Source organism: Corticium candelabrum, chromosome 15 (genome assembly GCF_963422355.1).
Source record: "Corticium candelabrum chromosome 15, ooCorCand1.1, whole genome shotgun sequence".
In the NCBI taxonomy this organism is placed as follows: domain Eukaryota; kingdom Metazoa; phylum Porifera; class Homoscleromorpha; order Homosclerophorida; family Plakinidae; genus Corticium; species Corticium candelabrum.
The window spans coordinates 722,556-749,612 of record NC_085099.1 but is presented as its reverse complement, the minus strand read 5'-3'; the positions used below and the strand labels follow the sequence as shown (position 1 = coordinate 749,612).

Here is a 27,057-nt window from a genome sequence, read left to right as displayed (position 1 = left end):
TTGATGAACCCCCTCAGCAGATGCGATTATGACTGGAGTAGAACCTTGCATGAAGACCAGTGGACTAACTTTCTTGTACATCTGAACGACATGATTATAGACGTCTGTAAATGATTTGGCTACCTGCTCCATTATTTCCTGTCTGCTAATGGAATTAAAAGAATTTTTGACTTCAGTTTTCAGCACCACCCAGTCTGGATTATGTTTGAGGAGAAGCTCATTATGATGGGTAATGAGCTCAGTGCCACACTTTGTAGCCACACCATGTTGGATAGGGCTGAAAAAATCTTGAAAACACTTCCTTCTTCTGTTGACATATAGCTCGAGCTGTTAAACGCCATAGGACTTCACCAACTGTGATAGGTCGAATGTCACCATTGGATTTGGGCAGAGCAATTAGCCGAGATGAGGAAAAGAGTAACTGCAGCAGGAGGCAATATGCCCTTGGCCATGACTAAACAAGCAGATAGAAGGCAATCTGCTGTGCACTCATTTGTTAGTAAGACTTTCAAATGCTCAAAACGTCAGCCCCCCAGCCTCTTGGTGCTCTTCGAATAGCATTGCGCAACATTGAGCTGGACAAATTAATTGTTTCTTGAGACGTGAGCGGAACATCTAAGTCATTAACTCTTGACGGATGTTTAGAAGCTAGCTTTGTGGTGGTGTCTTCAGAGGCAGGAGCTAAGCCTTTGCTGGTTAGTACCCTGGAAGCTCTTGAAAGCTCTCCCCATTTTACCAGTCTAAGGGCAGCAGCTCTCCGAGCTCCCTTGCTGTCATGAACGGTCTTCTTTGTTGATGACTTATTTAGATGAAGCAGCTCAGACCACTCCCAATTAAGAAACTTTAGGTACCTTATTTTGACATCATGAAGACAATGTTTCCCTCCTCTAACCAAAGGCATGAGAATCAAGCGAGGGATACGAAAAAGCAACTTCCATGCCACTTCATCACCAGGGTTGTTGTGTATTTTTGAAGAGCAATTGCGTGCAATCTTGGAAGAGAGCTCTTACTGTGGGATTGATTGTTTGAACAACTCTTGGAGGTGTGGTCTTGAAGATATCACTAGTGTTTAGGTCCGCAATGATGAGACTCCATGCGTTTCAGATTGACATTGCGGAATGGTAGAGTTGCAGGCCCATCTTGGCTAGCAAGGTGACTAGGACTAAGGTGCTGTAAGGGAAGGCGGCAACACAGAGACTCTTAGTGGGACATTCTTTTTGTCAGGTGTCGACGCAACACGTGTAATATGATCTTGACTAGAACTTTGACCACCAGAAGACGAACATTTACCATGACGGCACTGAGAAACATGTTGATTCAACTTCGAATACCACCGTTTGCAAAACGTGCATTGAAGAAGGTTCAAGTGGGCGATGAAAGCACCTGGGAGGAGGTTTGGATCGTGAATGTCATGGATATGAGACAGAACTCTCTTCAGCATATCCGATACATGGCAAGACTCATATGGACACTTCTCTTTTGAAGACATTGACAGAAAATGATCATTCCAAGCAGAAACAGCAAAGCACAAAATTTGAACGCTTTCCTACCAACATCCGGGTCTGTCTGTCTGTCTGTCTGTCTGTTTGTTTGCATGTGTGTGTGTGTGTGCATTTGTTTACTTTTTGTTCATTCTTTGTTTATATTTATTTGTTTGTTGGTGTGTATGCATCTGTTTTTGCTATGTACAACTATTTATCAACGTGATCTCACTTCCAGGGTTTTCCAGGCAAGCCAGGAGAGCAGGGTCCAGCCGGAGCAGTTGGAAAAGTTGTAAGTCAGTTGTTGAAAAATTTAGTTGCAATTTAGTGGTGTAAAGTATTAGTGTTTGACACTTCTCTTTGTAGGGTCCCGCTGGATTTGCTGGACTTGTTGGCCCACGAGGACCTCCAGGAACACTGGTGCAGAATTTGCTGCTCATTTTATAATGCTGTTGTTATTATCATTTTTTTAGGGTCACAGAGGAAAAAATGGAGCAGCTGGTGACCATGGATCATTGGGACAGGCTGTAACAGTTCCCTATGTTTATATGGTTTGTCGGTGTTCTAGATTTGTGTTTAGGGCGATCGAGGAGCAGACGGCTTGCATGGTCTACGAGGCCCGGAGGGTGATCCAGGTCCTCTAGGGCCTACTGGTCAAAGAGGTGTTCCAGGAACTTTGGTGGGGGCTTGCTGATATTGGTGCCTCTATCGGTCAGTTATTCAATGTATGCATTGATTATAGGGACCTGCTGGTGCAGAAGGTAAGCAAGGATCAACTGGAGAACCGGTAGACGGGATGTTTAGAAGATTAGAAAATATATCAAACAGCTAACCTGACATTTGTGTGGTCTTAGGGCCCACAAGGACTACATGGACCTGAGGGACGAAAAGGTCGGCCAGGAGATCAAGTGTGTTGGCTTTCTTAATGTGAAGAATATGGGGCTGGCAGGCTGTTTGTTTATAGGGGGCTGCTGGTGCTCCTGGTGTGCTGGGAAAGAGTGGAATTCCAGTATGTTATTAAGATGGCAAGAAATATGATGTGATACAAGCTGTTTCGTTATGATAGGGTGATGCAGGCCAATCTGGTGAAGATGGAAAACCAGGCCAAGATGGATCAAGGGTGATTTTCATTGCTCGTCTCTTTACAGTTACAGTTTCTTATGGTTGTTTATATTAGGGCGTCGATGGAGAAAGAGGAACTCCTGGATCTACTGGTGATACTGTAAATGCCACTTGGTTTTTAAAGTGATTATCAGATGATGAATATTATTTGTCTATTAGGGCATAAATGGAATTCCAGGTGAATTAGGTTTGCCAGGCAGACCAGGACCTGTTGGTGAACAAGGTCAAGTCGGATATCTGGGTCACAAAGGAGGGAAGGTGAGACAGCAAATTAATTGTTTAGTCAAGTCATGTATTTAAGTGTTGTTGTGCAGGGTCAACAAGGTCTCTTTGGCCAGAAAGGAAGCAAAGGTTCATCTGGAGAAATGGTAAGGAGATTGCAACTGGTATTTTTTGTACCAAGTAGCATTCTAAGGAGATCTATGGCAATAGGGAGCACCAGGACCACAAGGTCCATCAGGTCAGGATGGTGCAGATGGTGTCAGAGTAAGTCAATGCCATGTTGACGTAAGATTGACATTGTCAGTGAGTTGAATATTGGTAGGGACCAGCTGGTAATCCAGGGAATAGCGGTGAACTAGGACCCTTTGGTCTCAAAGGTCCCACAGGTCCTACGGGATTGCCAGGTCTTCCAGGAAATTCGGGCCAAAAGGTGTTCATTGAGTTTTGCAAGATGATGTTATGCATTCTCATAGGACATGTTATTGAATTAGGGTGAGAAAGGTTACCAAGGTCGCAGTGGTAGTGTTGGTGCAACAGGTGCTAAGGTACAGACAGCATCTGTTGACTGTTCTTTGTAAATAAATAAGAAAACAGTTGTTTTAGGGAAGAGATGGAATTGATGGTGATGCAGGTCGTTCTGGTCGTCGTGTAAGTAAAGCAATAAACTCAAACGATGTGTAGATGTACACTTACATTGTTGTGTTGTTAGGGGCCACCGGGAACAAGAGGAGAGCAGGGAGAGCTTGGAGAACGTGGTCCAAAGGTGTCCAACATTAGCTTTCTTTCTCTTTCATATAATAGGGAGGCGGTGATTGTTAGGGTGTTGGTGGTACTGCTGGTGAACAAGGTCTGCCTGGGCCACGGGTAAGGCTGCATATGTACTTCTCAAACTATGAACAGTGTCTAGTATCGTGTCTTTTCAAAGGGCTTGGGTGGAGATATGGGACCAAAGGGATTGCAAGGAGGTGTTGGAGAAGCTGTCAGTTTTAAAGCAGATTTTGTGTGTATGTGTGCAGATTGAGGATTGTATTGAGTTTTTAGGGATCACCTGGCGTTGATGGAACTAGTGGCAGTGCTGGAGCTCAAGGAGAGCCAGTAAGTGTCTGTGTATTACAAGCTTACCTATTTTGTAATGATGTTAAATTGATTTGCAGTAGAATTCTATCTTGTATTACCTAGTAGAATCTATCTTATATTACCTAGTAGTTATACATGATGCACAGATGGGCAGAGTATTTATTGCAGACTAGCATCCTGACAAACTATTTGTGTCATATGTAATGTTGTTTGTATTTGAATGACAAGCATATTTTATTTAAAGGGTATACCAGGAACGCCAGGTTCAGCTGGCGCATCAGGTGAACGTGGCACAAGGGTCAGTGTTTATCTAAATCAGTTGTTGTGTTAGTTGATCAATCAATAGTTTATATGCTTTAGGGTGTTGCTGGTGAAAGAGGTACTCCTGGAGAAGCTGGTGAACCTGGCAGAAGAGTATGATATCAATGTCAGTTTTGGTGTCACAGATATCACATCTGTGGTGTTGTGTAGGGTCCTCCCGGTGGACGGGGACATCCTGGCCAACCTGGAAGGCGAGGAGATAGGGTACTAGAGTTGCTGGTACATTGTGTAGTGTTAAGCATTCAAAATTTATGTTTTTGTAGGGTATTGCAGGTGATCCTGGGCAAGGCGGAACACAAGGACAAACTGTGAGAAACGTAATGTTTTATTGACAAAATAAAAGCATTTTTGGTTCCTTATAGGGAGATCAAGGATTTATAGGACCATATGGCCCACCTGGACCTCCTGTAAGGCAGTGTAGATGTACATACGCACTCACTTTTTGCTCATTTATTATCATGACACAGGGAGATCCAGGACCAAAAGGACCATTGGGTGATCCTGGAGTCGATGGCTTTCCAGTGAGTTATTGATCTTTACTCAATTTGATGATTTAGCTTTACGTTCTTTGTTTGTGTGGAGGGAGCTGAAGGTGAACGTGGTGAAATAGGAGCATCTGGTCCATTAGGACCACGAGGTAGTACTGGTCCTCAGGGCCTTCGAGGTCCAACTGGACCCAAAGGAGACAGTGTAAGTTTTTCAAGGAAGAACTGCAATGCACGTGTTGTACTACTAGATTTGTAAATTGTCAGGGTGATGCTGGAGAACCTGGCAGTGATGGTACACCTGGTGAACAAGGAGCAAGGGTAACTCACAGAAATGAGAAACAATTAGCTCTCATATTTATGCTCAGGTTGAATAATTTGTGCAGGGAGTTTCAGGACCTCCTGGTGAAAGTGGCAATCGTGGTTTGCCTGGAGACAAGGTGTGAGTGTTTTAGTATGCATTTGTTGTTTGCGCTATCTTTTGCGTTTTACAAATTTAAGGGCAATACTGGTACGTATGGAGGACGAGGTCCACGTGGAGACAATGGAAAACCAGTTGAGTAAACATTGCTTTAAGTACAGGCTAGCATCTAATGTTTTGCAACTGTTAGGGCGGTCCTGGTGGTGTGGGCTTACCAGGTGATGCTGGGGAAGTTGGACCCATTGTAAGTAGTATTGATGTTGTGTAGTTCACTATTGTAATAACCGTGTTGTTTGCAGGGAGAGCCAGGTGCACCTGGTTCTGGTGGTGCTTCAGGAATACCCGGAAATCGAGTACATTCTAGTGTCTACTGTACTTATCTACAAGTTGTCAAAATGAGTTGTTTGTGTCACTCTGTGTAGGGTTTGGATGGAGACCAAGGTGAACCCGGGATACCTGGTACACTAGGCTCAGTGGTATGTATACATTTTTGGTTGATACGCATTGTACATGTATATAGATGTTATGGATTGAACTGTAGGGAGCTAAAGGTGGGCTTGGACGTTCTGGAACAAGAGGAGCTAAGGGTCAGCGGGTAAGGTTGTGTCTTCTATTGTTTTAGGTCACTCGTAATCTTATTTTTTGCAGGGTCTACCTGGACCCATGGGTAAGAGGGGACCAAAGGGAGTTCGTGGTCCAAGAGTAAACACTTCTCAAACAGAAAAGTAGTAGTTGCTGTGATGTGTTTGATGGTTTGTGACAGGGAAGTTCAGGAAGGCAAGGACCCCAAGGGCTAGCTGGACACGACGGAGACAGAGTCAGAACGTCTTGACCTTTTTTGTTAGTATGTTGGTGTGTCAGTGTTGTATCTATCTACAGGGTGATGCTGGTGAACCAGGTCCTGTTGGACCAATTGGATCACCCGGGGAGAGAGGGAAGAATGGAATCCCAGGTGATAGAGGAGTACCTGGCATACGCGGTCACCAAGTATGAACATATGTTTTGCAAACTGGACAAATTTGCGAAGGTTTACTGTTTTATAAGGGAATACCTGGTCCGCTTGGTGGAGCTGGACAACCTGGAGAAATTGGAGACCCTGTAAAACATCAATGCAATCATATTTGTTGTTACATTGTGCTTATGCTGTCTTTTCTCGAGGGTCCTGTTGGCGTTCCTGGTGATCAAGGTCTTTTAGGTCTTTCTGGTCCATTCGTATGTTACACCATTGCGTTGATGAAGAAAGTTATAGTTGTCAATCATCTGTTGCTTTAGGGCAAGTCTGGCAGGAAAGGCGAAGCAGGAGATCCTGGAGTGCAAGGCACAAGGGTAGTTTAGTTTAGGATTATTAGTTTGTAGTCTGTTTGTTTACAATGTTGCTGATGTATAGGGCTTACCTGGAGAGAATGGCTTCTCTGGTCTCAAAGGTGCTCGTGGTCCACAGGTATTTCGATTCATATTAATTACCACATCGTCGTGGTCAATATTGCTTGATATATGATATTATGTGTTTGTGTGCTATAGGGTCCACCTGGCTACCAAGGCCCTCCTGGTCCACCAGGAGAAGTTGGAGAAAATGTATGAAACCAGAGATGCACATATTCAATGATCAATTGTGGTACAGTTTTTGTGCATCTTGTAGGGTGAAATTGGAAAACCAGGTCCAACAGGAGTTCAAGGACCTGATGGAGCACCAGTACATTCATTGCCACTTGTGTTGTCATTTTATATGGACACTAATCTTGTTGTTTGTTACTTACTTAGGGCAATGCTGGCGAAACAGGTCAAAAGGGTGAATCAGGTTTTAGTGGATCAAAGGTAGGAAGTCTTGTATACTGTAGTTATGGATTACAGGTCAGGTGACTTTACGTGGATGTGATATATAGGGTCAACAAGGACAGAAAGGAGGCTCTGGAACAGCAGGATCATCAGGAGCAGAGGTAAGGCTTGTTTTGATTTGCATTGACAGTTTGTTTCATATTGTTTTGGATAGGGTCGAAGAGGACCCGTAGGTGAACGAGGTGCAAAGGGAGAAAGAGGCGATTATGTATATTATACTTTCTCTCTTACATGTGTACAAATTGATACAGGTCAGTTGTCACAATAGGGTAATCCAGGAAGAAAGGGACCACTTGGCCCCCAGGGAGATCCAGGATTTGACGTATGTTGTCAGTTTGCATGCAATGATTTTGTGCTATACTATGTACTGAAATTGGCTATGTCTGACAGGGAGCAGAAGGACCTAGAGGAAATCCTGGTCCAAAAGGTCCAGTTGGTGATAACGTAAGCTTGTCAAGGTATCACAGTTGTTTTATTTATTATACTTTTTGACTGTTGTTAGGGATTAGCTGGTCTCGAGGGTCCACATGGAGTTGATGGTATTCCGGGACCAGAAGTAGGCCACTGAGTACTACATCCGTTTTTTGTTATTATTTACTAAACGTCTTTCTTTTCTACAGGGTCCTGAAGGCTCAGTTGTATGTATCATTTACATGGCTACTGTTTGTGATTTTGTATTGTAATTGTTGTGTTGTTGTTTTTGATACTATTGTAAAGGGAGAATCTGGCGTGACTGTAAGTGTATCTGCAGCACTACTGAAAGCCATGTATTGATCTTGAATGTTTTACTTGTAGGGTGAAGATGGCCCACCTGGTCCTGCAGGAATACCCGTGAGTGGCAGCAGCGATTTCTAACTGACTTTTGATTTAGTAATACTGTTGTGTGCATGCTGCAGGGACCACCAGGACCTCCTGTAAGTTGTGATAACAAGTAAATCTTAATACTGTTGTGATAGTGTTGTTGTTCTAAATGTGTAGGGACCACCTGGAGTCTTGGTGAGTCGTGAGTATGCTATTTGTTGATATGCTTGTTTTATTTGAATGAGTTTTTAGAACCCACTACCACCTGAATTTGATGCTGCTGCACATCACGACAAGTCCAAACAGCAGAGTCATGAGCAGCCTGCTGAGAGTGACTCCTACCGACGAAGACGTCAAACTGATGAGACCTTGCAGTCTGTTGATTTGCCATCACTTTCTGATGATCTAGATAAATTGGAAAATGGCGTGCAAAATTGGAGAACTCCTTTGGGATCCAAAGAAAACCCTGCACGGAGCTGTCGTGACTTGCTGCTTTGCAGCTGTAGTAGAACATCCGGCTCATGTATTCAAGAAAACAGGGTGGAAATAATAGATGGTACGCTAATGCTGTTGTCATTGAGATATTTTTAATTGAAAGAGTAAAATTGATGTTTAGGTCACTACTGGGTTGATCCAAACCAAGGGTCAAACTTTGATGCATTCAGAGTGTATTGCAACTTTACAAATGGTGCAAGGACATGTCTGAAACCTGTTAAGACTAAGGTGTGTGGATAAAGTATGAGACATTTCATACATTGTGTGACCACAGTAATCTTGATGTACAGGTACCACTGAGGAAGTGGCGTAGACCTAATCATTCTGAATTGTTTCACAGCTTTAGGAATCTAGATTCGGGATCAGGACAGCAAGGATTCGAAGTAACATCCTTGTACTCTTACTGTATGTAATTGTAATTATAAATGATTTTGTTTTGGTGAACAGTTTACTTATCACGCAAGTCATATACAGCTAGTGTTCCTTCGTCTTCTTAGCACAACTGCAAGCCAACGTTTTACTTTTCGATGTGACAACACAACTGCCTGGTACAGCTATTCCAAGGGAAGTTATGAAAGTGCCATACGATTTGAAGGTGCGAACGGAGAGAAGTTCAGCCTTGATAGTAAAGACCGACCAAGAGTTTTTGAAGACAACTGTGCTGTAAGCAAATAAATGTATGTAAGTGAGGCTGATGTGTTTCTAAACCTGTACTCTTATTATGCAGCTTCCAGTGAATGGCGAATCAAGCACTAGATTTGAAGTTAGAGCTGACGATACAGAAAAATTGCCACTTGTAAACTTCGAAGTATCTGATTTTGGCAATGCTCATCAGAAGTTTGGATTTGAACTGGGTGAAGTCTGCTTCGAGGCATGAACTGTGTGTTGAGATCAACGTATTCTGGGATATACTCTTTTGCATTTTGCAATATAGTGGGAACTGTGCAATACCTAGAGGATAGAGTGGGATAGCTGCACAGCATCTTTGTCAATTTCGTCCTTTTCAGTCCTTGATTGTTATTGCGTTCTATCTCCCCATTACCAGATTGTCTCTAGATTATTATGTAGAGTATGTCAATTGTCACTGTGCATGCATGCACGTTTCTCTCAGATACTCGGTACTTTGGCGCTTTCTGGTTCTATTTTGATGAATCACACGGATACACTAGAGACATGTAGAGAGCCACGTGCACTTGTAGTTATCGATCTGCCCAATGGGTGGCCGTTGCCTAATTAATGATAATACTTCCGGAGTTTAACAAGGCTATTAATTAGTAATAAATTAGAGCATCTCGTCATTCGTAACGTTGCGCCCGGTCTGACAAGAAGGTGAGCAAACTAAACACTAGCTCTAATTGGTAAGAAGTTGCTTCTGAATGATTACATGTACACTGCACGACTTCCAGTGCGTCATTTTAGTAATACTGCTAATTAGTAAAACAAAGGTGGTTCGGACCCTAATTGTGTCTGTGTCAAAACAAGTTGATGGTGGGGGCGCGGCTTATTGTAGCAGTTCGCCTTCCCAATGTCTGACTGGCGAACTTCATCTCCGTGTCTGGTCCTGTTAGGCGCTGCACTCCTGCTCGCGCCTGTAGTAAGCCAGGTATCTTCCGTGAAGTCAGGTGAGGCCTCTGTCTATTCTAATGTGCCAGCAAATCGATAACACGTACATTTAACTGCTGTTGGGATGTAGGAAAGCAGTTGGACTTGCTGGAGAAGTTAGTTGTTGGACAACGGACACCAAGTGGTGAATTGTTAGTGAAATCGTCTCGTACGTTTGATGCCCGAGATGTGTTCAAGAAGCCTCGTTTTCCACGAAGTTACTCTTTCATAATCAGGGTTTACATCGAAGATGAAGGAGACTTTCTCACAATCTTGAGCGAGCAGTCGTTGGAAGTAGATTTTGCAATTGGTGTTAGGAGCAATACTTTGTACGTTGATTATCGAGACAAGGATTCTGCATTGACTCGAGTGTCTTTTCCGGGAATTGTGATACCTCACAACAAGTGGTTGGAACTAGGTTTGGGATTTGGAGCGTCTGAAGTGAATGTTTCATTGGGATGCCAGCCGAAGGCTACCTATAACATGTCTGTGAAGTTGAACATAGGAAGAACAGGAATCAGACCAAAACTTGTGGATGCATTGCTAGTGTTAGGCTATAACTCTTCATCTCTCTTTCGGGTGAGTGACTCAGTGTATGAAACATCCATTCAATTCTCTATTTTGGTCTTGGAAATTAGATTACAAGAAAATGATCTGCAATAAACTGCTAAATCAATTTCTTAAATAAAATCAAAAATCAAAAATTAAATATTGAATACACATTGTCAGGAACCATTTTTGTTTGCAATAGAAAATTGAAAAAAATGATTAACATTGAGGGAGGGATGGCATGAAAGGCATCTTGTGAATAACACACTGCTAATTCAGTTTAGTTTCTTCCTAATCAGTGATGTTGCCAGTAACACTTACAGTAATTGTATTATATTAGGTCTTGTAATTATATTAGGTCTCCTAATTTAGGTGTCTGTAGAAGTGTTGCTTTAATTTGCCCTTGGTAGGTGTACATGCATGTCTATACGACAGAGGAAGAGAAGACAATGGAGCAATTGAACAAGAACTCTTTCCATGCTCATTCCGTTCGGTAGCTATATAATATATTAATTAATACATTAGTTTAACGTTTAGTTATCTGAGGGGTCTGTTACACAGTTCAATAGTATTGTGTTGAGTAATTTGTGCTACAAAAGCTGATGTGCACCTGCACTACACCTGCAAGTTTGTTAATTACAGTCAAAGTCCCTCTAGCTTAGTCAGTGCAAGAATTCACTTTTCTAGAAAATTCTATAGATTGTTACCGCTTTGTTACTGCTTTGTTACTAATTGTTATTTAGAGTGCACCTAATGAGTACGAATACAGTACAGATCTGTGTCTGCTTGTGTGTTTGCCTGTCTATCTGTTTGTTTGTTGGTCTGTCTGTTTGACTGTCTGTCTTCTGCTCATTTATCTGTTTGCTATACTGTATAGATATGAATGTCGTGTGTTTGTTCATTTGTGCTCTGATGTTTGATTGTCTGTCTGTTGTGGTGGTGTGGGAAGCTATACCCTACAAGAACAGGAATCTGTCCACCTTGTGTTGAGTGGTCATGTTGTCTTTCTAGAGGGCGCCAAGAAGAAGGCGCTTATAATTTACAAAACTTGGAAGTCTTCTATTTTTAATTTTTCTTTTAGAACAAAAATGAAAATGAACACAACACTAAACTTGTTGCTTTTCAAATACTCATTGCTTTAAATTTTGATTAATTGGCATTATAATAGCAATTTGTGCTGTTTTTTTCTGAGATATTCTAGAAATTTATATGTCAAATTTTAATAAATTGCAAATCAAATTTTAATGTTGTATTCAATTTTCAATTAAATTAAAATTGAATAGTCATCCCATACACACAAATTTTAATAAATTAAAAAGCAATTTTTAATGCTGTATTCAATTTTTTATTTTTTATTTACACGCATAGTGAGTGACTAGCCAGCGAACACTTCATCAAATTTGAATAACAATTAGAGGATTAATGGTTACATAATTGTAGTCATAGAATGCACTTTCAAAGGTGAAAAAAGAATGGAGCGGAATATTCAGAATTCTCTTTTTAATGATACTATATTATATGTATATGCATGTGTGGTACTTTGGTGTGTGGTACTTGTGTGTGTGTGTGTGTGTGTGTGTGTGTGTGTGTGTGTGTGTGTGTGTGTGTGTGTGTGTGTGTGTGTGTGTGTGTGTGTGTGTGTGTGGTGTGTGTGTGTGTGTGTGTGTGTGTGTGTGTGTGTGTGGTGTGTGTGTGTGTGTGTGTGTGTGTGTGTGTGTGTGTGTGTGTGTGTGTGTGTGTGTTGGTCTTTGCTAGGGATGATAGCGACTGCTGACTTTGACTTGACCATCAGCTGCTGAGGAACTTGTGGGACTTTGGGTGCACACCTCAGTTCGTGTCACAAGCTGGTGCTCCTGCAAGAACTTGGTCATTGGTCCGGCTCCAGGAGATTGCTAACACAGTCCCATAGTTCTCCTGAGTAGTTTACAGAAGCCCAGCTGTACTGCCGGGATGTGTGACCTTCAGGAGGCAGCTCCTGACGTTTACCATTATGGTTTTTACATTTTTATCACACGTGCATGTAGGCACTTTACATTTTAGTGCGTTCTTGTGCTTCACAAGTTTAATAACCACGTGTCACTACTACGTACTACTCTCTATGGACATAGGATCCACATCAACGGTCAAACCAGTTCCCAAACAGATTTATTCATATGCTAGACTCTACACTTTAGATCCTCACTGCTACCAGTTTAATTATGGTAGTTTTTATTTTCAAAAGACTACGAATTGTTTCAGTGATTTTTCCTCTTAGCGAATGTTAGTGCCAAAATAACTTGACCACATTAGACAGTAGCTTGAAAAAGCTACTGCAGTGAGTGTTTTCATAGTAATGATTGTTGAAAGTTGTTTACAGCGTGGCTGTCTGGCTAACCCAGGATTGTACACAAGCATTCCACACGTTGCTTTATACAATATTTATATTGACTTGTATGTCACCAGTGCAAATGTACATTATCATTCCGGTGTCGTATGTGGGAAGGTTGTATGTTATAAAGTGATGAAAATGGTGAATTATTATGTAGAAGTTGGTATGATGTGAATTGAAACTCAATTTTACACTGTTATAAGGTAGTTTGCAACAGATATCTATTTAGTTAATGTTTCTTGGGTGCTATTTTGTGTAAATGGTGTACAGCCATTGAGCTGTATCTGTCTAATAATATGCTATTGTTGCGACAGAAATATGATAGTGTAATACCTTGCAAAAGCTGTACGTGACTTTTTGACTTGTATATTAGGGTCGGTTTTGTCTTCTGAAAGTTGTTTTTCATGACGATAAAGAGGCTGCATCCCATTGTACGTACGGCATAGATAGATGCAAAGATTATACAACCACTACATACCAAAGCCAGCAAAAAGGACCAGATTTTCAATATGTGCATGTGAAGGTACCCAATACATCTACCAATAACTAGGCAGCTATGAATTGTCTAATGTTATTCTAGGGTCAGAAGGGCGATCGTGGTTTACCAGGTCCAAGAGGTCGAAAAGGAGTCAAAGTGAGCTAAGACTTGACATTAGATCATTCAATTCATATTAGTTTGATAATTTCAGTTGATATTTGGTGCTCTCAAATGATTGTAATTGGTGTGTTTACGTACAGGGTGATACTGGTGAGCCTGGCCACATGGGTAGACCTGGAGTGAAGGGCCGCAAGGTTAGTACTAAGAGCAGTCAGAAAAGCAGCCATATGTATTTATGACATCACTGTGAATTTGTTTTTAATCCGTCTGTATATTTAGGGTTTCAAAGGTCTTTCTGGACCACCAGGACCACCAGGTCATGATGGCAAAGATGTAATCAGTGTTGAGCTATAGTTTGTACTTGGATGTGACGTAAGTCAACTCTGGTTTTGCTTATGACTAGAATGAGATGCCAGGAGATGTTGGTGACCCAGGTCCTCCTGGACCGCCTGGGTTGGATGTAAATAGTCTGATCAATGCTTTGATTGTGGAATGTTGGTTGAATATGTTTATTGATAATATAGGGAAGGCGAGGCTTGCCCGGACCACAAGGATATTCTGGAAAGAAAGGCCCAAAAGCAAGTTGCTCAATTCTTGATTATAGGATGATGTAAAATAGATGTTATATCTTTACAAACAGGAAGTGTTGCCAACAATACTGGCTAACAATACACCACAATAAATTTTGTTTATTAATTGATTAGTTTGTTTGTAATTAGATTAATACATGTGTGTGTAGTTTAGCATTATTTGTTGTGTATGTAAATGGAATACTTTGATAAACAGTACAATTGGCAAGCTTGTGTATTCTCTTCTAATACTAGTAGGAAAGTAATTTGGACTCCAATACTCTTAAATATGTGGATACCAGGAGTCAAGTTTATTAGAGTGTTATGATTAGAATACCGACTCATTACAGCTTTTTGTTTGGATAGATTGCTTGTAATATACACTTTCACGTAAGATGTCTTGAATTTGGCTCTAGGGAGAAGAAGGTGACACTGGAAAGAAGGGACTAGAAGGTTTTCCTGGAAGAAAGGTTGTGGTTCCTTGTGTGTTCGTTGCAGTTGTGGCAATACTAAGTTGGTTGATACAGGGTTTACCTGGTACCCCTGGCACTCCCGGAAAGAATGGACTTCAAGTCAGTATTTGATCTATTAATAAAGAAAGGTTTTTATAAGACAGTTCTTAGGGACAAGGTGGAGAGAGAGGGCCACCTGGACCACTAGGAGATCGTGGATCGAAGGTTCTATTTAATGTTAAACTATAAATACAGTGACCTGAAATTACATATAGTCTCACACACTGCTGTACAATCTTGTCATTTCTAGGGACCTATAGGTAAACCTGGTCGACTTGGGCGCCCTGGGCTGCTCGTGAGATGATTTAGAAAAGTATTTCAGTATCGACGTTAACTGACTCTGGTTGTAGGGACAGAAAGGGCGAGCAGGAAGTAGAGGACTGCCAGGTCGTCCAGGACCTCCGGTAATAGAGATAGTGTGTTTGAGTTAGTCAGATATCAGATAAGTGTTGACATAGGGAATAAAAGGAAACCAAGGTCCTATTGGAGAGCAGGGTGAAAAGGTATCAAAATGCTTTAATTCTTGCATCCTGTTGAAATGATTTCTTGTCTTCAAAGGGGTATCCTGGTGTCAATGGTCGTCCAGGCATTTCTGGGTCACCTGGCAAGCAGGTATTTTTCGTGATAATTACAAGTGAATCAAATAATCAGAAATGGATTAGAATAGATATTTACATGATCTACTTCTTGCCCTCTGGATTAATGTCTGAATTTATTTGGTTTATACATTTGATGATTTTAGTAACTTGTTATATATTGGCATGCATTTTTAACACTCGTCCTTCATTGAATTTTAGCAGGAGTCTAAGTCTTTAGTGACAAGTATCATTGATTTGTGTGTTCTTGTTATCTCATTTAGCTAGTATTTATGTCTAGTAGTTGATAGCTATTGCATTACCATACTTACAGCTGCAGGCTTATGTCCAGCTGACAATTGTCTCTTTGATAGTCTACATGGATACAGGAGCTTGCTGTGTCAGGTTTGTTTGCATCCAGTGGTGAAGCTCTCCATTGTAAGGCACATGAACTTCGTTACGTTGAAACTAATCTTAAACAAAAGGAAATAAGCAAATGTGGCTGTCAAATGTCTTACAGCTATTTGCTTTTTCTGGTTTTGTTTGTTAATATTGTCTGCTATTAGTTGCCCAGTCAGGTACTCGCATAGTATGGCTGTGTGGTGCATATTTGTTCATCAGTTATACATGTACATAATTGTTGTGCTGATGTTTGTGGTATGTTTGTATTATATTGCTTTACTGAATTGGTAGGGACCGCCTGGCAAGCCTGGGAGGCTGGGACCAGTTGGACCTCAAGTGAGTGAAGATGTTATCTTTTTGTATGGGCTTTGGCTGCTTATACTTTTTGTTTGCTAGGGTGACCCAGGCTTACCTGGACAAAAGGGATTACCTGGTGTGCCAGGGGTACAAGTAAGTTTGTGATATTGTGGCATCTAGATAAACAGCACGTTGGACCACTGTTCCACTGTATAGTGCACTCAATAACTGAGTACATGAAACATTTTGCACTATGAAATGGTGGTCTTTGTGGTGCTATGCATAGTCTACATGTAGACTGACAGATTCTATAGAATCATTTCCTGAACTTTTTACTGCCCAGTATCAGCAAAGATAATAATATCTTGCTGATACTGTTCAGTTGGACAATGTGTTATAACATATGGGATCTTCTGATGTGTTTAGGGACCTTCAGGTAAACGTGGTCCACGTGGTATGCAAGGCCCGGAGGCATGGCAATTATATAACTTTGTATGCATGCACATGTGGTAATATTGTCTTTTATATAAGGGCTATGTTGGTCCTGAGGGACCACCTGGGCTACCCGGAGAGCAAGGACCACCTGTATTCTAATTGCAGGTCTTTCTTGCATATGGTCAAGTATGTAAAAATGCACTTTCTTTTACAAGGGTGAACCTGGAGACCGAGGACTGCTAGGGATGGCAGGAGAAGATGGCCGTGAAGTGAGCCATGGTGTTTCATTGTTAGGTTGTCTTGCTATAAAACAGTAACTGAACTGTGCTTTCACCTTTACTTTGACAGCTATGAGCATGCACGCGCACACACACCTGTGCTTTCACCTTTACTTTGACAGCTATGAGAGCGCACGCACGCACGCACGCACGCACGCACACACACACACACACACACACACACACACACAGTCTCACAGACCAGATCCCTTTGAGTAGTTTATCTTTACCCTATTATTGGTTAAAAATTTGTGACAATTGATTTAATAGTCAATTATTTAGTTTATTTCTGTTCATTGGTCAGGGCTTGATTGGAGACGCTGGTGTTCCTGGTCCATTAGGAGAGCAAGGATTACCAGTAAGATATTTGGTAAACCAATTACCTAAACTCTTGACTTTGTTTTGTTCTCCATGTAGGGTAGACCTGGTAAAGAAGGCCTAATCGGTCCTCCAGGGATACCAGGACTTTCGGTAAGTCATTTATAGGGTTGGACAGTGTGAAAATGTCATGAGGCTTTTACTTGTTGGAGCAGGGACCACGTGGAGATCCAGGGGTTCGAGGGTCAGTTGGAGCAACAGGCGAGAAGGCAAGTGAGTGGTCTATTAAGAGGTCAAAGGTATCGTATACTACAGTACACACCCTTACATTTTATTTCAACTGGAATCAGCAGTAGTTATTGTGTTAGTCTAGTAATAGTGACACAAACCAACCCTGGTGTCTTTATGTCTTGTCCTGCTTTATACCACAGATGTGTGTGTGTGTGTGTGTGTGTGTGTGTGTGTGTGTGTGTGTGTGTGTGTGTGTGTGTGTGTGTGTGTGTGTGTGTGTGTGTGTGTGTGTGTGTGTGTGTGTGTGTGTGTGTGTGTGTGTGTGTGTGTGTGTGTGTGTGTGTGTGTGTGTGTGTGTGTGTGTGTGTGTGTGTGTGTGTGTGTGTGTGTGTGTGTGTGTGTGTGTGTGTGTGTGTGTGTGTGTGTGTGTGTGTGTGTGTGTGTGTGTGTGTGTGTGTGTGTGTGTGTGTGTGTGTGTGTGTGTGTGTGTGTGTGTGTGTGTGTGTGTGTGTGTGTGTGTGTGTGTGTGTGTGTGTGTGTGTGTGTGTGTGTGTGTGTGTGTGTGTGTGTGTGTGTGTGTGTGTGTGTGTGTGTGTGTGTGTGTGTGTGTGTGTGTGTGTGTGTGTGTGTGTGTGTGTGTGTGTGTGTGTGTGTGTGTGTGTGTGTGTGTGTGTGTGTGTGTGTGTGTGTGTGTGTGTGTGTGTGTGTGTGTGTGTGTGTGTGTGTGTGTGTGTGTGTGTGTGTGTGTGTGTGTGTGTGTGTGTGTGTGTGTGTGTGTGTGTGTGTGTGTGTGTGTGTGTGTGTGTGTGTGTGTGTGTGTGTGTGTGTGTGTGTGTGTGTGTGTGTGTGTGTGTGTGTGTGTGTGTGTGTGTGTGTGTGTGTGTGTGTGTGTGTGTGTGTGTGTGTGTGTGTGTGTGTGTGTGTGTGTGTGTGTGTGTGTGTGTGTGTGTGTGTGTGTGTGTGTGTGTGTGTGTGTGTGTGTGTGTGTGTGTGTGTGTGTGTGTGTGTGTGTGTGTGTGTGTGTGTGTGTGTGTGTGTGTGTGTGTGTGTGTGTGTGTGTGTGTGTGTGTGTGTGTGTGTGTGTGTGTGTGTGTGTGTGTGTGTGTGTGTGTGTGTGTGTGTGTGTGTGTGTGTGTGTGTGTGTGTGTGTGTGTGTGTGTGTGTGTGTGTGTGTGTGTGTGTGTGTGTGTGTGTGTGTGTGTGTGTGTGTGTGTGTGTGTGTGTGTGTGTGTGTGTGTGTGTGTGTGTGTGTGTGTGTGTGTGTGTGTGTGTGTGTGTGTGTGTGTGTGTGTGTGTGTGTGTGTGTGTGTGTGTGTGTGTGTGTGTGTGTGTGTGTGTGTGTGTGTGTGTGTGTGTGTGTGTGTGTGTGTGTGTGTGTGTGTGTGTGTGTGTGTGTGTGTGTGTGTGTGTGTGTGTGTGTGTGTGTGTGTGTGTGTGTGTGTGTGTGTGTGTGTGTGTGTGTGTGTGTGTGTGTGTGTGTGTGTGTGTGTGTGTGTGTGTGTGTGTGTGTGTGTGTGTGTGTGTGTGTGTGTGTGTGTGTGTGTGTGTGTGTGTGTGTGTGTGTGTGTGTGTGTGTGTGTGTGTGTGTGTGTGTGTGTGTGTGTGTGTGTGTGTGTGTGTGTGTGTGTGTGTGTGTGTGTGTGTGTGTGTGTGTGTGTGTGTGTGTGTGTGTGTGTGTGTGTGTGTGTGTGTGTGTGTGTGTGTGTGTGTGTGTGTGTGTGTGTGTGTGTGTGTGTGTGTGTGTGTGTGTGTGTGTGTGTGTGTGTGTGTGTGTGTGTGTGTGTGTGTGTGTGTGTGTGTGTGTGTGTGTGTGTGTGTGTGTGTGTGTGTGTGTGTGTGTGTGTGTGTGTGTGTGTGTGTGTGTGTGTGTGTGTGTGTGTGTGTGTGTGTGTGTGTGTGTGTGTGTGTGTGTGTGTGTGTGTGTGTGTGTGTGTGTGTGTTGTAATACAGAGTATTTCACTGATTTTCTCTTTGACCAAAATGATGTAGGGGTCGTTTAAAATTATCGACAATTTTATGAGAGCACAAAGTGCATGCTTTTCTGAAGCCCCCTCCCCCACCTCAAAGTGTACGCGATATTGTTGGTGCACAATTCAATAGCTTGATGAATCTATTAGAGTGTTGATGGGTGGTCTTCAACGCTACTGCATTAATACAGTTCTTCCTCCATTCATTCCAGTTGACCTGCTTGAATGATGTCAGCTCGAGGTTTCAGGTCATTTATTGAATCAAGTGGACAACAGCGAAAACATTGAGAAAGTTGTGGTAGACACAACGGGGCTCTTTATGGGCGGCTGATGTTGTTCTAGAACAAAACTGGAATAGACTGCTGCTATGTATTCAAATCTTGTACATACAGGTGACTAGCATGGAAACAATGCATTGTGCAATTCCAGAGAAATTGGCATGACCCATTTGCCACCGATCAACATTTTATAAAGCATACAGAGGCCATAGCCCCTCCCCCTAGCGTGAGCTTTGTATGCTTGTGAAATTGTTGATAATTTTGAACGACCCCGTAGGGGGTGCATACATAATTTTGCCTAATTTGTAATTGTTTTTAGGGATTGCCAGGAAACAGTGGCAAGGCTGGTGTTGTAGGCGACCCTGTATGTTCTGTCTTTCTTTCGCTATGTACAGTCAGTGTCAATTAGCCACTTTGTTGTATCATGTTATGTTAGGGTGTTGTTGGTCCCCCTGGGCCAAAAGGTCGACCAGGTGAAGAAGGCTTACGAGTAAGCAGTGTTCATAATTAATTTCTGGCTGTCTTGCTGTAACTGCTGTGTAGGGTCCTCCTGGTCCTCCTGGTGCAAAGGGAGCTCTTGGATCTAAGGCCTGTGCTGTTAGAATAGGCGTAATTCACTGGTTTTGATAGTCATTGTTACAATAGGGTTTGAAAGGCTTTGTTGGTGACATTGGAGAACCTGGCCAAAAAGGTGAAACGGTAATTGCCAATTGTTTTATAGTAGGGTACTTTGGGGTTTTGCTAGGTTTTTGTCATTTTCTTCACATCCTGCCAACCACAGTCTAATTGTTTGTTAGGGTGATCCGGGGGATCCTGGAAATCAAGGGAAGAAAGGACGAAAAGGAGTCAAAGTTGTTCATTGTTAAACAACAGTAATAATTGTTAATTAATAGTGATGTTGTGTCAGGGGTTAACAGGGCTGCCTGGAAAGAAGAGCAAAGACAAAGGAGCTAAAGGACTACCTGTACTTACCATAAGATAACGCAGTGTAGCACAGTGCTGTACATACGTTTGTAAACTGTTTTAGGGTGGTCGAGGAGTGATGGGACCACTTGGATTGTCTGGTCAGCGAGGTGCCATTGTGAGTGTTCAGTCTTTCTTGTACTAATTGATTGGGTACAACCTGTTGTGTGTGGTCAAGGGTCTACCTGGTCCAAAAGGAATAGCAGGTGCTGATGGCCGCAAAGGAAACAAGGTAATAAGTAATTTGGTTTTTGGTTAATTAGCAACTAGATCTGCGTTAGAACTGTTGGTATTCACTTAGGGGGCTCCTGGTGACATTGGTCCAATTGGAAGAAATGGTGACAAAGTATGTCCTGCACAGGAAGGTGTTGAATTGTGTGAGAGTTTGTTGTTTGCAGGGAATGCCAGGCCATCCTGGCCCGACTGGACTAAAGGGAAAGAAGGTACGAAAGACAAGTGTGTACAAATGCAATGTTGACAAATGTGTGACTTACATGTGATCAGGGCTCCATTGGAGATGTAGGAGAAAAAGGAGACATCGGTGAACCTGGAATTCGTGTAAGGGTTTAATGTATAATAAAAAATAATGAGATTATTTATACAAGTGCAGTGCCTCCTTGCATATCTGAATCTTTCTCATCCATAATATAGGATCAAATAGGCACGTGGATAGTTAGTTGCACATACTGTTAACATCATACTTTATATGTACAAGGAGCCCCCTTGACATGTGAATGAATGACATGTGGCATTGCAGACTAGAGCTAAGTCTTTCACTCTGCTGCACACTGATTTCTTACTTAACGTTAGGCCTCTAATGTTTTGATTGGTGGTTCACCTTCAATAATTAAGAAAGGGTGGGACTCGTACTGTTATCTCTGCCTGTGGTCATCTTCAATGTGAACGGATGTACCTACTGCATGTAAATGAAGTCATGGCCATTTCTCTTGGCTACTTGGTTATGCAATGATTCAGATACGCAAAGTTTGGATATGTGAGAATGCGCTGTCTGCAAGACAGTCCGTTGGTTATCATATACTGTGCTTTGCATTAGGGTGTTCCTGGACTACGTGGTAAGAAAGGACCAGTCGGACCTATCGGTGTGGAGGTTGAATACTTTGTATGCGTATGTCATTGTCATGTTTTTACTGAGAGTCTTACACAGGGATTGAAGGGTATGGCTGGCCCTAGTGGACCTCGTGGACGAAAAGGACGAACGGTTTGTACAATAAAGTACTTACTATCAGATGTCAGTGTAACTTACATGAACTATTTGTGTAGGGTGAAATTGGACTTCCCGGGGAACGTGGACCTCAAGGCAAACCGGGGCCAATGGTACAGCAATAGATAGATTGCAGAAATGTTTGCCTTATTAACAACTTTTGCTAGGGCCTTCCTGGTCTTTCTGGTGGTCGAGGAGTTCAGGGAGAGAAAGGACTAAAAGTACAGTGTAGTGATAGGTGAGTTTTATCGACAGTGAGTTATTGTGATTTTGAGTTCTTAGGGTGAACAAGGTGACGTTGGAGAACCTGGACCAAAGGGATCTGTCGGACTCATCGTATGTCTTTCTCCCAAATTATATGTGTATCGTGTTCACAAATGTAGTATACAGGGCTCACGAGGTCCTGTAGGTCCAACTGGTGTCAAAGGAGAGATGGGAGATATGGTACAGTTCTGTTTTCTGTTATTGATTTGAAAGCAGTTAACTCTGTTGATTTTGTATTTGAATAATTAGGGCACTCCAGGATTAGTTGGTCCTTCAGGTCGTCGAGGCCCGCAAGGTGAGCAGGTATGTTACTCTGTGTAGAATGAAATGTTCACTCTCACACATGATGTATGGATAGGGTGACAAAGGCAGTAGAGGAGAAGTTGGTGCCAAAGGCAAAAAAGGAGAGAAGGTTTGTCATGTAGCCGTTAACACTGCTTATCACAATACAGCTATGATAACACGTTTGTCAATCTAACTAACGTGTGGGTTCAAACCGTACTTTCAGTATCCATGCAGCTTTGCAGACCTAACAGGAACTGTGGCCCTAGACATTTATCCTGGCGTGTATTAGCACTGCAACTAGGCATTTTGCTGGCATACATCTAAGCAAGTTTACTCATTAGAATTGTCTGTACCTCCACAAGGGCTGATGTGATAGCACATCAGGTTGCAAGTCAGTAGTGTATGCTTGTATGTGCTGCTTGTCTCCTGTTGCTAGTTACACACCAACTTCACTAAATTTTGTGCTACTTTGAGTTATATACTAACAATCAATAACTAGTGAATGTGCTAACCCTGCAGTTGGATAGGGGGACTTAAGCAATAACTCTATTTTAGGGTTACACTGGACATCGTGGATTGGATGGTAAAGGCGGAGTACATGGAAGGAAGGTCAGTGGAAATGTGTAGCTGTCTATGTATTGATTCTGTAGAGTGTGATGTTCTAGGGAGATCCGGGGCCTATTGGAGAACCTGGACTGATTGGGATAAGCGGATTGAGAGTCTGTTGAAAAGGCTGTCTTACAAGAACAAATTTGTGTTAAAGCTCTTGTGCTTTCAGGGTGAGAGAGGTGTCCCAGGTGAAGCTGGTATACAAGGAGAGAAAGGCAAAAAGGTATAATAATGTTTAGATTGTGTTAATGTTCATTTCAATGCATTGTGATCTCGTGCTAGGGTATGACCGGAGATGCAGGAAGATTTGGTCTAGAAGGTCCACGTGGTCCACCAGGGCCGAAGGGAGAAAGAGGAGAGCAAGGCCTGAAAGGTCTTCCTGGACCAAAGGTAACAACGTTGTGACTGTCCGCCTTTCATTTGCTGAGATAACACTTTGCTTTATTCAGGGCTACATGGGGAGTGCAGGCCAACCAGGCTATCCTGGTCCACCGGGAGCAATGGTAGAAAGTGTTGAGTAGATGGATATTGAGAAGTTATGACAGCAGAACTTTGTACAGGGTAAACTAGGTTCTCCTGGTGTAAAGGGTGATGTTGGTGGAGTTGGAGAAATTGTAAGTGTATTGAATTGGCAGTTGAGAGGGTCGTGTGTGATGACTCATTTGATTAGGGGCCACCAGGACAAGATGGCAACCCAGGAGAACCAGGTAGACCTGGTAGAAGAGGCTCTCCAGGTGCACAAGGGGTTCCTGGACCCCCAGGAAAATCAGGAGAATATGTAAGATTAGTTACAATTGCATCGTAATACAAAATCTGGATTCTTGTGTTCTATAAGGGAGCTCGTGGACCACAAGGTGAAAAAGGTGCAACAGGTGTGAAGGGTGTAAAGGTCTTATCCAGCATGTATGCTGTAAACTGGGTTTGTGGAAACATAAACGATGATTACATTAGGGAGATCAAGGCCTTACGGGTGATCGTGGTATTCCTGGCAGAGAAGGATATCCTGTGAGTAACTTTATCATCATTAACAAGCACTGGAACTAATGTGTCATACGTACAGGGCCAGCCAGGGAAGCCTGGAAAGAAAGGAGACATCGGACCAATTGGCCATCCTGTATGATTTATATGTATCTATTATTATTATTATTCATTTTCAAGTATTGCGTTGATTCGTGAAGGGTCTGAAGGGTGTACCGGGTGAAAAGGGTGTAGATGGACGACCAGGACCACAGGTTGGACTCTTAAACGTTGCTCTGGCAATTCTTATTATTTATTAATGTATAGGGTCCCCCTGGCCCCCCTGGGGATCCAGGCCCACAGGGTGAAAAGGGTGATCAGGTATGTAATTGAAACAAGAACTGTTTTATTACGACCTCGTTTTATGTGTCATAGGGCTTTCAAGGGATGCATGGCATTGATGGCGTAAAGGGGGATAGAGGGACAAAGGTTCGTTGCAATGTGTAAATTTGAATACTGTAATTCTAGAGTGAGCTCTTCCTTTCTGGCATGATCGTGCGTGTGTGAATTTGTGCATGTGTACACAAGTGCACATATCCTTGCATCCATATTTGATCAAATTGACGCATTATGTTTGTCATTGACGTGTTAGGGTTATCTGGGACCACAGGGAAACGACGGACCAATGGGTCAAAAAGGAGATCAGGTACACAATAGGATTTTCATACTCTAGATAAGAACTTACAAGTTTCTGTAGGCGTTTCCTGGGCCACCCGGTCCTCCCGGGATGATGGGTTCGGAAGGTCTAATGGTATAATCTTTATGTTTACGTATCTGATCCTGTTTGTGGATGTAAATTATTTTTTGTCCACGGTTGTTTAGGGTCAACAAGGATTACGAGTAAGTTTATCTTTGCCATGCTTTCACTGATGCTGAAAGTTATGTGTAATTTGTTTGTTGTAGGGTCCAAGAGGATACCCGGTTTGTTCATTAAATTCTCGTTTTTGCTGCCATGAATTTAACAGTTACTTCTTTGCACGGACATCAGGGTCCCAGTGGTCGACCAGTACGTGACAGTTATTAATCACTTGAAATCTGATATTTTGGATGACATTTGACCTATTTTCAGGGTCTACATGGTCTACCAGTGAGTTTGGAATATCTACGAATGTCTTCCTGTTTGGTTAAGTTTGTATGTTAGGGTCCGCCTGGTCCTGCTGGTCCTCCAGGAGCACCAGTAAGTCGATTGTTGCAATTGTCTATAGTAATTAATTAACTCTGGTGTCGTCATCAGAGTGTAGCAATGCAGGGTATCGTCCAGGACAAATTGCTCTGGGAACAGGTAGATTGACAGATAATGCTACACCTTGTATCTCCACATATGGTTAAGTCAGTGGCATTTCATCCATTAGTTTTTGGAGTTCGCTTAATCCAATAGTTAGTTCTAGGTTGGATTCATATTATTTTCGTAGGCCATAAAATATCAATCAGCGTTGAAGTATTTGGAAAAGCTGGACAGTCTCAATTTCATCCAAGAGCCACTGGGCAATGTGCTGAACCCCGGAAGATCGTGTCATGATATCATGGAGTGTCGGTCACAGTTAGAAGATGGTTCGTTTGTACACAATAAATTGGGTAAGTGGAAGTGGTACTAAAGAGAGTGTTTCTGTAAAGACTACTATTACATTGACCCCAACCTGGGCTGTGCCGGAGATGCTGTTCGGGTGCTCTGTAACTTCACTGCAGGGGGAGAAACTTGTATACAGCTGAACACAAGCAAGGTACAATAAACTCTGAGACATACACCTGATTTCGTATATACATCTATTTACAGATCAATAGTGACAACAAAACAGATGACAACTGGTTGCTAATATCTCCTAAAACTACAAAAGTAAAGTTGTATCACTTCTTGCTTGCCAGTGGTTGACTACAGCTACACATGAATTCAGTTGCAGTATTCTATTGGTCAAGTGCAGTTGGTCTTCTTACGGTTACTGAACACACATGCTTATCAGTACGTGAAGATACGATGTCTTGGAACTACAATCTGGTTCAACAACAGTACTCAGAGCTATCAAAATACGTTGCGTTTGAGAGGCTGGGATGGAGAAGTCATAAGATGGGATGAAGACAACCCACCGGAAGTGATTTCTGATACATGTCAGGTACATGTTATTGTCACTGTTCACTATCTACATATTATCTTCTCATTTCTCCAGCAAACAGGTTTCCTCACACTTTAGTGTGTGGTGGGGTAGTTAGAAGGCGTTAGGCTAGGGAGAAAAGAGATTCGGTGTTTTCATCTAAATCAGTCGGAGACCCTTTATATAGGTCTAATCTAGCTAGCTAGTATCACAAAAGTCAGGCCTCTCTAACTGTCTGAAATCTACTGTTACAATGGTTGAGTCATTACTACACACATCAATGTATGGGTGTTGACTACTGTAGGCTAGTGCCTTGCCTAATTCAAACCAAGAAGCTTTCATCGGGAGCTGCTAGCAATAATTTGAAGTCTCTTGGATGTGTTGGGAATAGCCTTGAGACAGCAGACTTGCCCTTCAATCTGTGGTATGGCGATAAAACATAACATGTGCCCATGTAGTCTAACTGTTATAAACTAATGCAATAAGGTAATTGGAATCAAGTATGCAGATATGCAACTTATACATTCACATGTAACATAAACTATATTAGTGCCATTATCTAAAGTTCTCATTTTGTTAGTTTCAGACATACAATTCCAGCGAATGGGGTGAAACTGCTTTTTTTTTGAACACGGGAATACTTGGCCAACTACCAGTCACAGAAGTCTGGATTGAACAGCAAGGGGCTCACGATTCAACAGTAGCTGTGGAACTAGGATCAGTCTGTTTTAGATAGTTTACCTACAGTTCTGTATTTAAAGTACTCGCTTTATGAGCCTTTCCTGTTATTACAGTTACGATGTCAGCTACTAGGATATCCAAGGCTGCTCGTGTTTGTGACGATTCCACCTTACTGAATCGTACTTCACTAGAACCTAAACCATCAAACAATTTTCATGGTAGTGTATGTCTCTGCATTTAATACAAAAATCAAACTGTGCCCAGCGTCACTTGCAAGTTTACTTGATATTCTGTCATATCAGCATGATCAGACGACCATGAGATCACCAGTTTACACTGCATTTCATGGTAAGCGATATTTCCTACTTGAATATGTGTGAAGCTTTAGCAATTGCAGAGCAAGTAAACATACTCCGTTATGATGTCACAGTGTTAGCTCTCGCTTGTATATACAATTATACCATATATAACTACTGCTAGCAATATTCATCATTTCATGTAGGACTCTTCATTTTCCTATTGTCTCCACAACAATTCAATTATGCCACAATATGTCCCGACTACTACTACTAACAGTTGGATTTTTGGAGTTAGCAAACTTCACTTGCAAAAGTGTCTTAGCCAATAGATTGTGGCACATTTTATACAACAAAATCGCTTTTGTTGAACTGCCCCAATCTATTGTTTGC

General features: G+C 42.3%; 2 protein-coding genes across 2 annotated transcripts in view; both read left to right on the top strand.

The window, feature by feature from the left end:
* The window catches only part of LOC134191047 (collagen alpha-1(I) chain-like), a 15,497-nt gene extending 6,122 nt beyond the window's left edge, over window positions 1–9,375 (top strand). The window contains exons 14-71 of the mRNA XM_062659605.1: window positions 1,720–1,773; window positions 1,848–1,901; window positions 1,955–2,008; window positions 2,062–2,160; window positions 2,224–2,268; window positions 2,336–2,389; window positions 2,446–2,490; window positions 2,548–2,601; window positions 2,659–2,703; window positions 2,763–2,861; window positions 2,918–2,971; window positions 3,036–3,089; window positions 3,148–3,255; window positions 3,317–3,370; window positions 3,429–3,473; window positions 3,535–3,588; window positions 3,645–3,689; window positions 3,751–3,804; window positions 3,867–3,920; window positions 4,147–4,200; window positions 4,263–4,316; window positions 4,374–4,427; window positions 4,487–4,531; window positions 4,586–4,630; window positions 4,691–4,744; window positions 4,806–4,913; window positions 4,976–5,029; window positions 5,095–5,148; window positions 5,210–5,263; window positions 5,320–5,373; window positions 5,429–5,482; window positions 5,552–5,605; window positions 5,671–5,724; window positions 5,778–5,831; window positions 5,893–5,946; window positions 6,009–6,116; window positions 6,174–6,227; window positions 6,288–6,341; window positions 6,402–6,455; window positions 6,517–6,570; window positions 6,651–6,704; window positions 6,769–6,822; window positions 6,891–6,944; window positions 7,013–7,066; window positions 7,120–7,173; window positions 7,234–7,287; window positions 7,356–7,409; window positions 7,468–7,521; window positions 7,586–7,603; window positions 7,683–7,700; window positions 7,761–7,796; window positions 7,862–7,879; window positions 7,944–7,961; window positions 8,019–8,322; window positions 8,383–8,489; window positions 8,552–8,644; window positions 8,709–8,924; window positions 8,989–9,375. Of these exons, the coding sequence (XP_062515589.1) occupies window positions 1,720–1,773; window positions 1,848–1,901; window positions 1,955–2,008; window positions 2,062–2,160; window positions 2,224–2,268; window positions 2,336–2,389; window positions 2,446–2,490; window positions 2,548–2,601; window positions 2,659–2,703; window positions 2,763–2,861; window positions 2,918–2,971; window positions 3,036–3,089; window positions 3,148–3,255; window positions 3,317–3,370; window positions 3,429–3,473; window positions 3,535–3,588; window positions 3,645–3,689; window positions 3,751–3,804; window positions 3,867–3,920; window positions 4,147–4,200; window positions 4,263–4,316; window positions 4,374–4,427; window positions 4,487–4,531; window positions 4,586–4,630; window positions 4,691–4,744; window positions 4,806–4,913; window positions 4,976–5,029; window positions 5,095–5,148; window positions 5,210–5,263; window positions 5,320–5,373; window positions 5,429–5,482; window positions 5,552–5,605; window positions 5,671–5,724; window positions 5,778–5,831; window positions 5,893–5,946; window positions 6,009–6,116; window positions 6,174–6,227; window positions 6,288–6,341; window positions 6,402–6,455; window positions 6,517–6,570; window positions 6,651–6,704; window positions 6,769–6,822; window positions 6,891–6,944; window positions 7,013–7,066; window positions 7,120–7,173; window positions 7,234–7,287; window positions 7,356–7,409; window positions 7,468–7,521; window positions 7,586–7,603; window positions 7,683–7,700; window positions 7,761–7,796; window positions 7,862–7,879; window positions 7,944–7,961; window positions 8,019–8,322; window positions 8,383–8,489; window positions 8,552–8,644; window positions 8,709–8,924; window positions 8,989–9,138 (3,759 nt within the window). The 3' untranslated portion in view covers window positions 9,139–9,375. The remainder of the gene's footprint in view (window positions 1–1,719; window positions 1,774–1,847; window positions 1,902–1,954; window positions 2,009–2,061; window positions 2,161–2,223; window positions 2,269–2,335; window positions 2,390–2,445; window positions 2,491–2,547; window positions 2,602–2,658; window positions 2,704–2,762; window positions 2,862–2,917; window positions 2,972–3,035; window positions 3,090–3,147; window positions 3,256–3,316; window positions 3,371–3,428; window positions 3,474–3,534; window positions 3,589–3,644; window positions 3,690–3,750; window positions 3,805–3,866; window positions 3,921–4,146; window positions 4,201–4,262; window positions 4,317–4,373; window positions 4,428–4,486; window positions 4,532–4,585; window positions 4,631–4,690; window positions 4,745–4,805; window positions 4,914–4,975; window positions 5,030–5,094; window positions 5,149–5,209; window positions 5,264–5,319; window positions 5,374–5,428; window positions 5,483–5,551; window positions 5,606–5,670; window positions 5,725–5,777; window positions 5,832–5,892; window positions 5,947–6,008; window positions 6,117–6,173; window positions 6,228–6,287; window positions 6,342–6,401; window positions 6,456–6,516; window positions 6,571–6,650; window positions 6,705–6,768; window positions 6,823–6,890; window positions 6,945–7,012; window positions 7,067–7,119; window positions 7,174–7,233; window positions 7,288–7,355; window positions 7,410–7,467; window positions 7,522–7,585; window positions 7,604–7,682; window positions 7,701–7,760; window positions 7,797–7,861; window positions 7,880–7,943; window positions 7,962–8,018; window positions 8,323–8,382; window positions 8,490–8,551; window positions 8,645–8,708; window positions 8,925–8,988) is intronic.
* A 368-nt stretch (window positions 9,376–9,743) lies between these two features.
* On the top strand, window positions 9,744–26,504 carry LOC134190794 (collagen alpha-1(I) chain-like). Its single transcript, XM_062659310.1, has 68 exons — window positions 9,744–9,883; window positions 9,955–10,442; window positions 13,154–13,303; window positions 13,361–13,414; window positions 13,519–13,572; window positions 13,658–13,711; window positions 13,782–13,838; window positions 13,903–13,956; window positions 14,364–14,417; window positions 14,475–14,519; window positions 14,571–14,624; window positions 14,710–14,754; window positions 14,810–14,863; window positions 14,918–14,962; window positions 15,018–15,071; window positions 15,728–15,772; window positions 15,833–15,886; window positions 16,160–16,204; window positions 16,265–16,318; window positions 16,384–16,437; window positions 16,751–16,804; window positions 16,864–16,917; window positions 16,980–17,033; window positions 19,560–19,604; window positions 19,677–19,730; window positions 19,784–19,837; window positions 19,886–19,939; window positions 20,038–20,091; window positions 20,148–20,204; window positions 20,268–20,321; window positions 20,382–20,435; window positions 20,505–20,549; window positions 20,602–20,646; window positions 20,708–20,761; window positions 21,258–21,311; window positions 21,369–21,422; window positions 21,485–21,538; window positions 21,593–21,646; window positions 21,708–21,761; window positions 21,816–21,869; window positions 21,939–21,992; window positions 22,048–22,101; window positions 22,530–22,583; window positions 22,640–22,693; window positions 22,753–22,806; window positions 22,866–22,973; window positions 23,033–23,086; window positions 23,144–23,197; window positions 23,254–23,361; window positions 23,419–23,472; window positions 23,535–23,588; window positions 23,644–23,697; window positions 23,762–23,815; window positions 23,868–23,921; window positions 23,976–24,029; window positions 24,193–24,246; window positions 24,298–24,351; window positions 24,423–24,440; window positions 24,504–24,521; window positions 24,589–24,606; window positions 24,670–24,687; window positions 24,742–24,777; window positions 24,835–24,882; window positions 25,013–25,151; window positions 25,215–25,321; window positions 25,375–25,434; window positions 25,493–25,708; window positions 26,268–26,504. Exons 1-68 carry the CDS (start codon window positions 9,787–9,789, stop codon window positions 26,421–26,423), a joined length of 4,527 nt encoding a protein of 1,508 aa, XP_062515294.1. The 5' UTR covers window positions 9,744–9,786; the 3' UTR covers window positions 26,424–26,504.
* The last annotated feature ends 553 nt before the right edge of the window (window positions 26,505–27,057 follow it).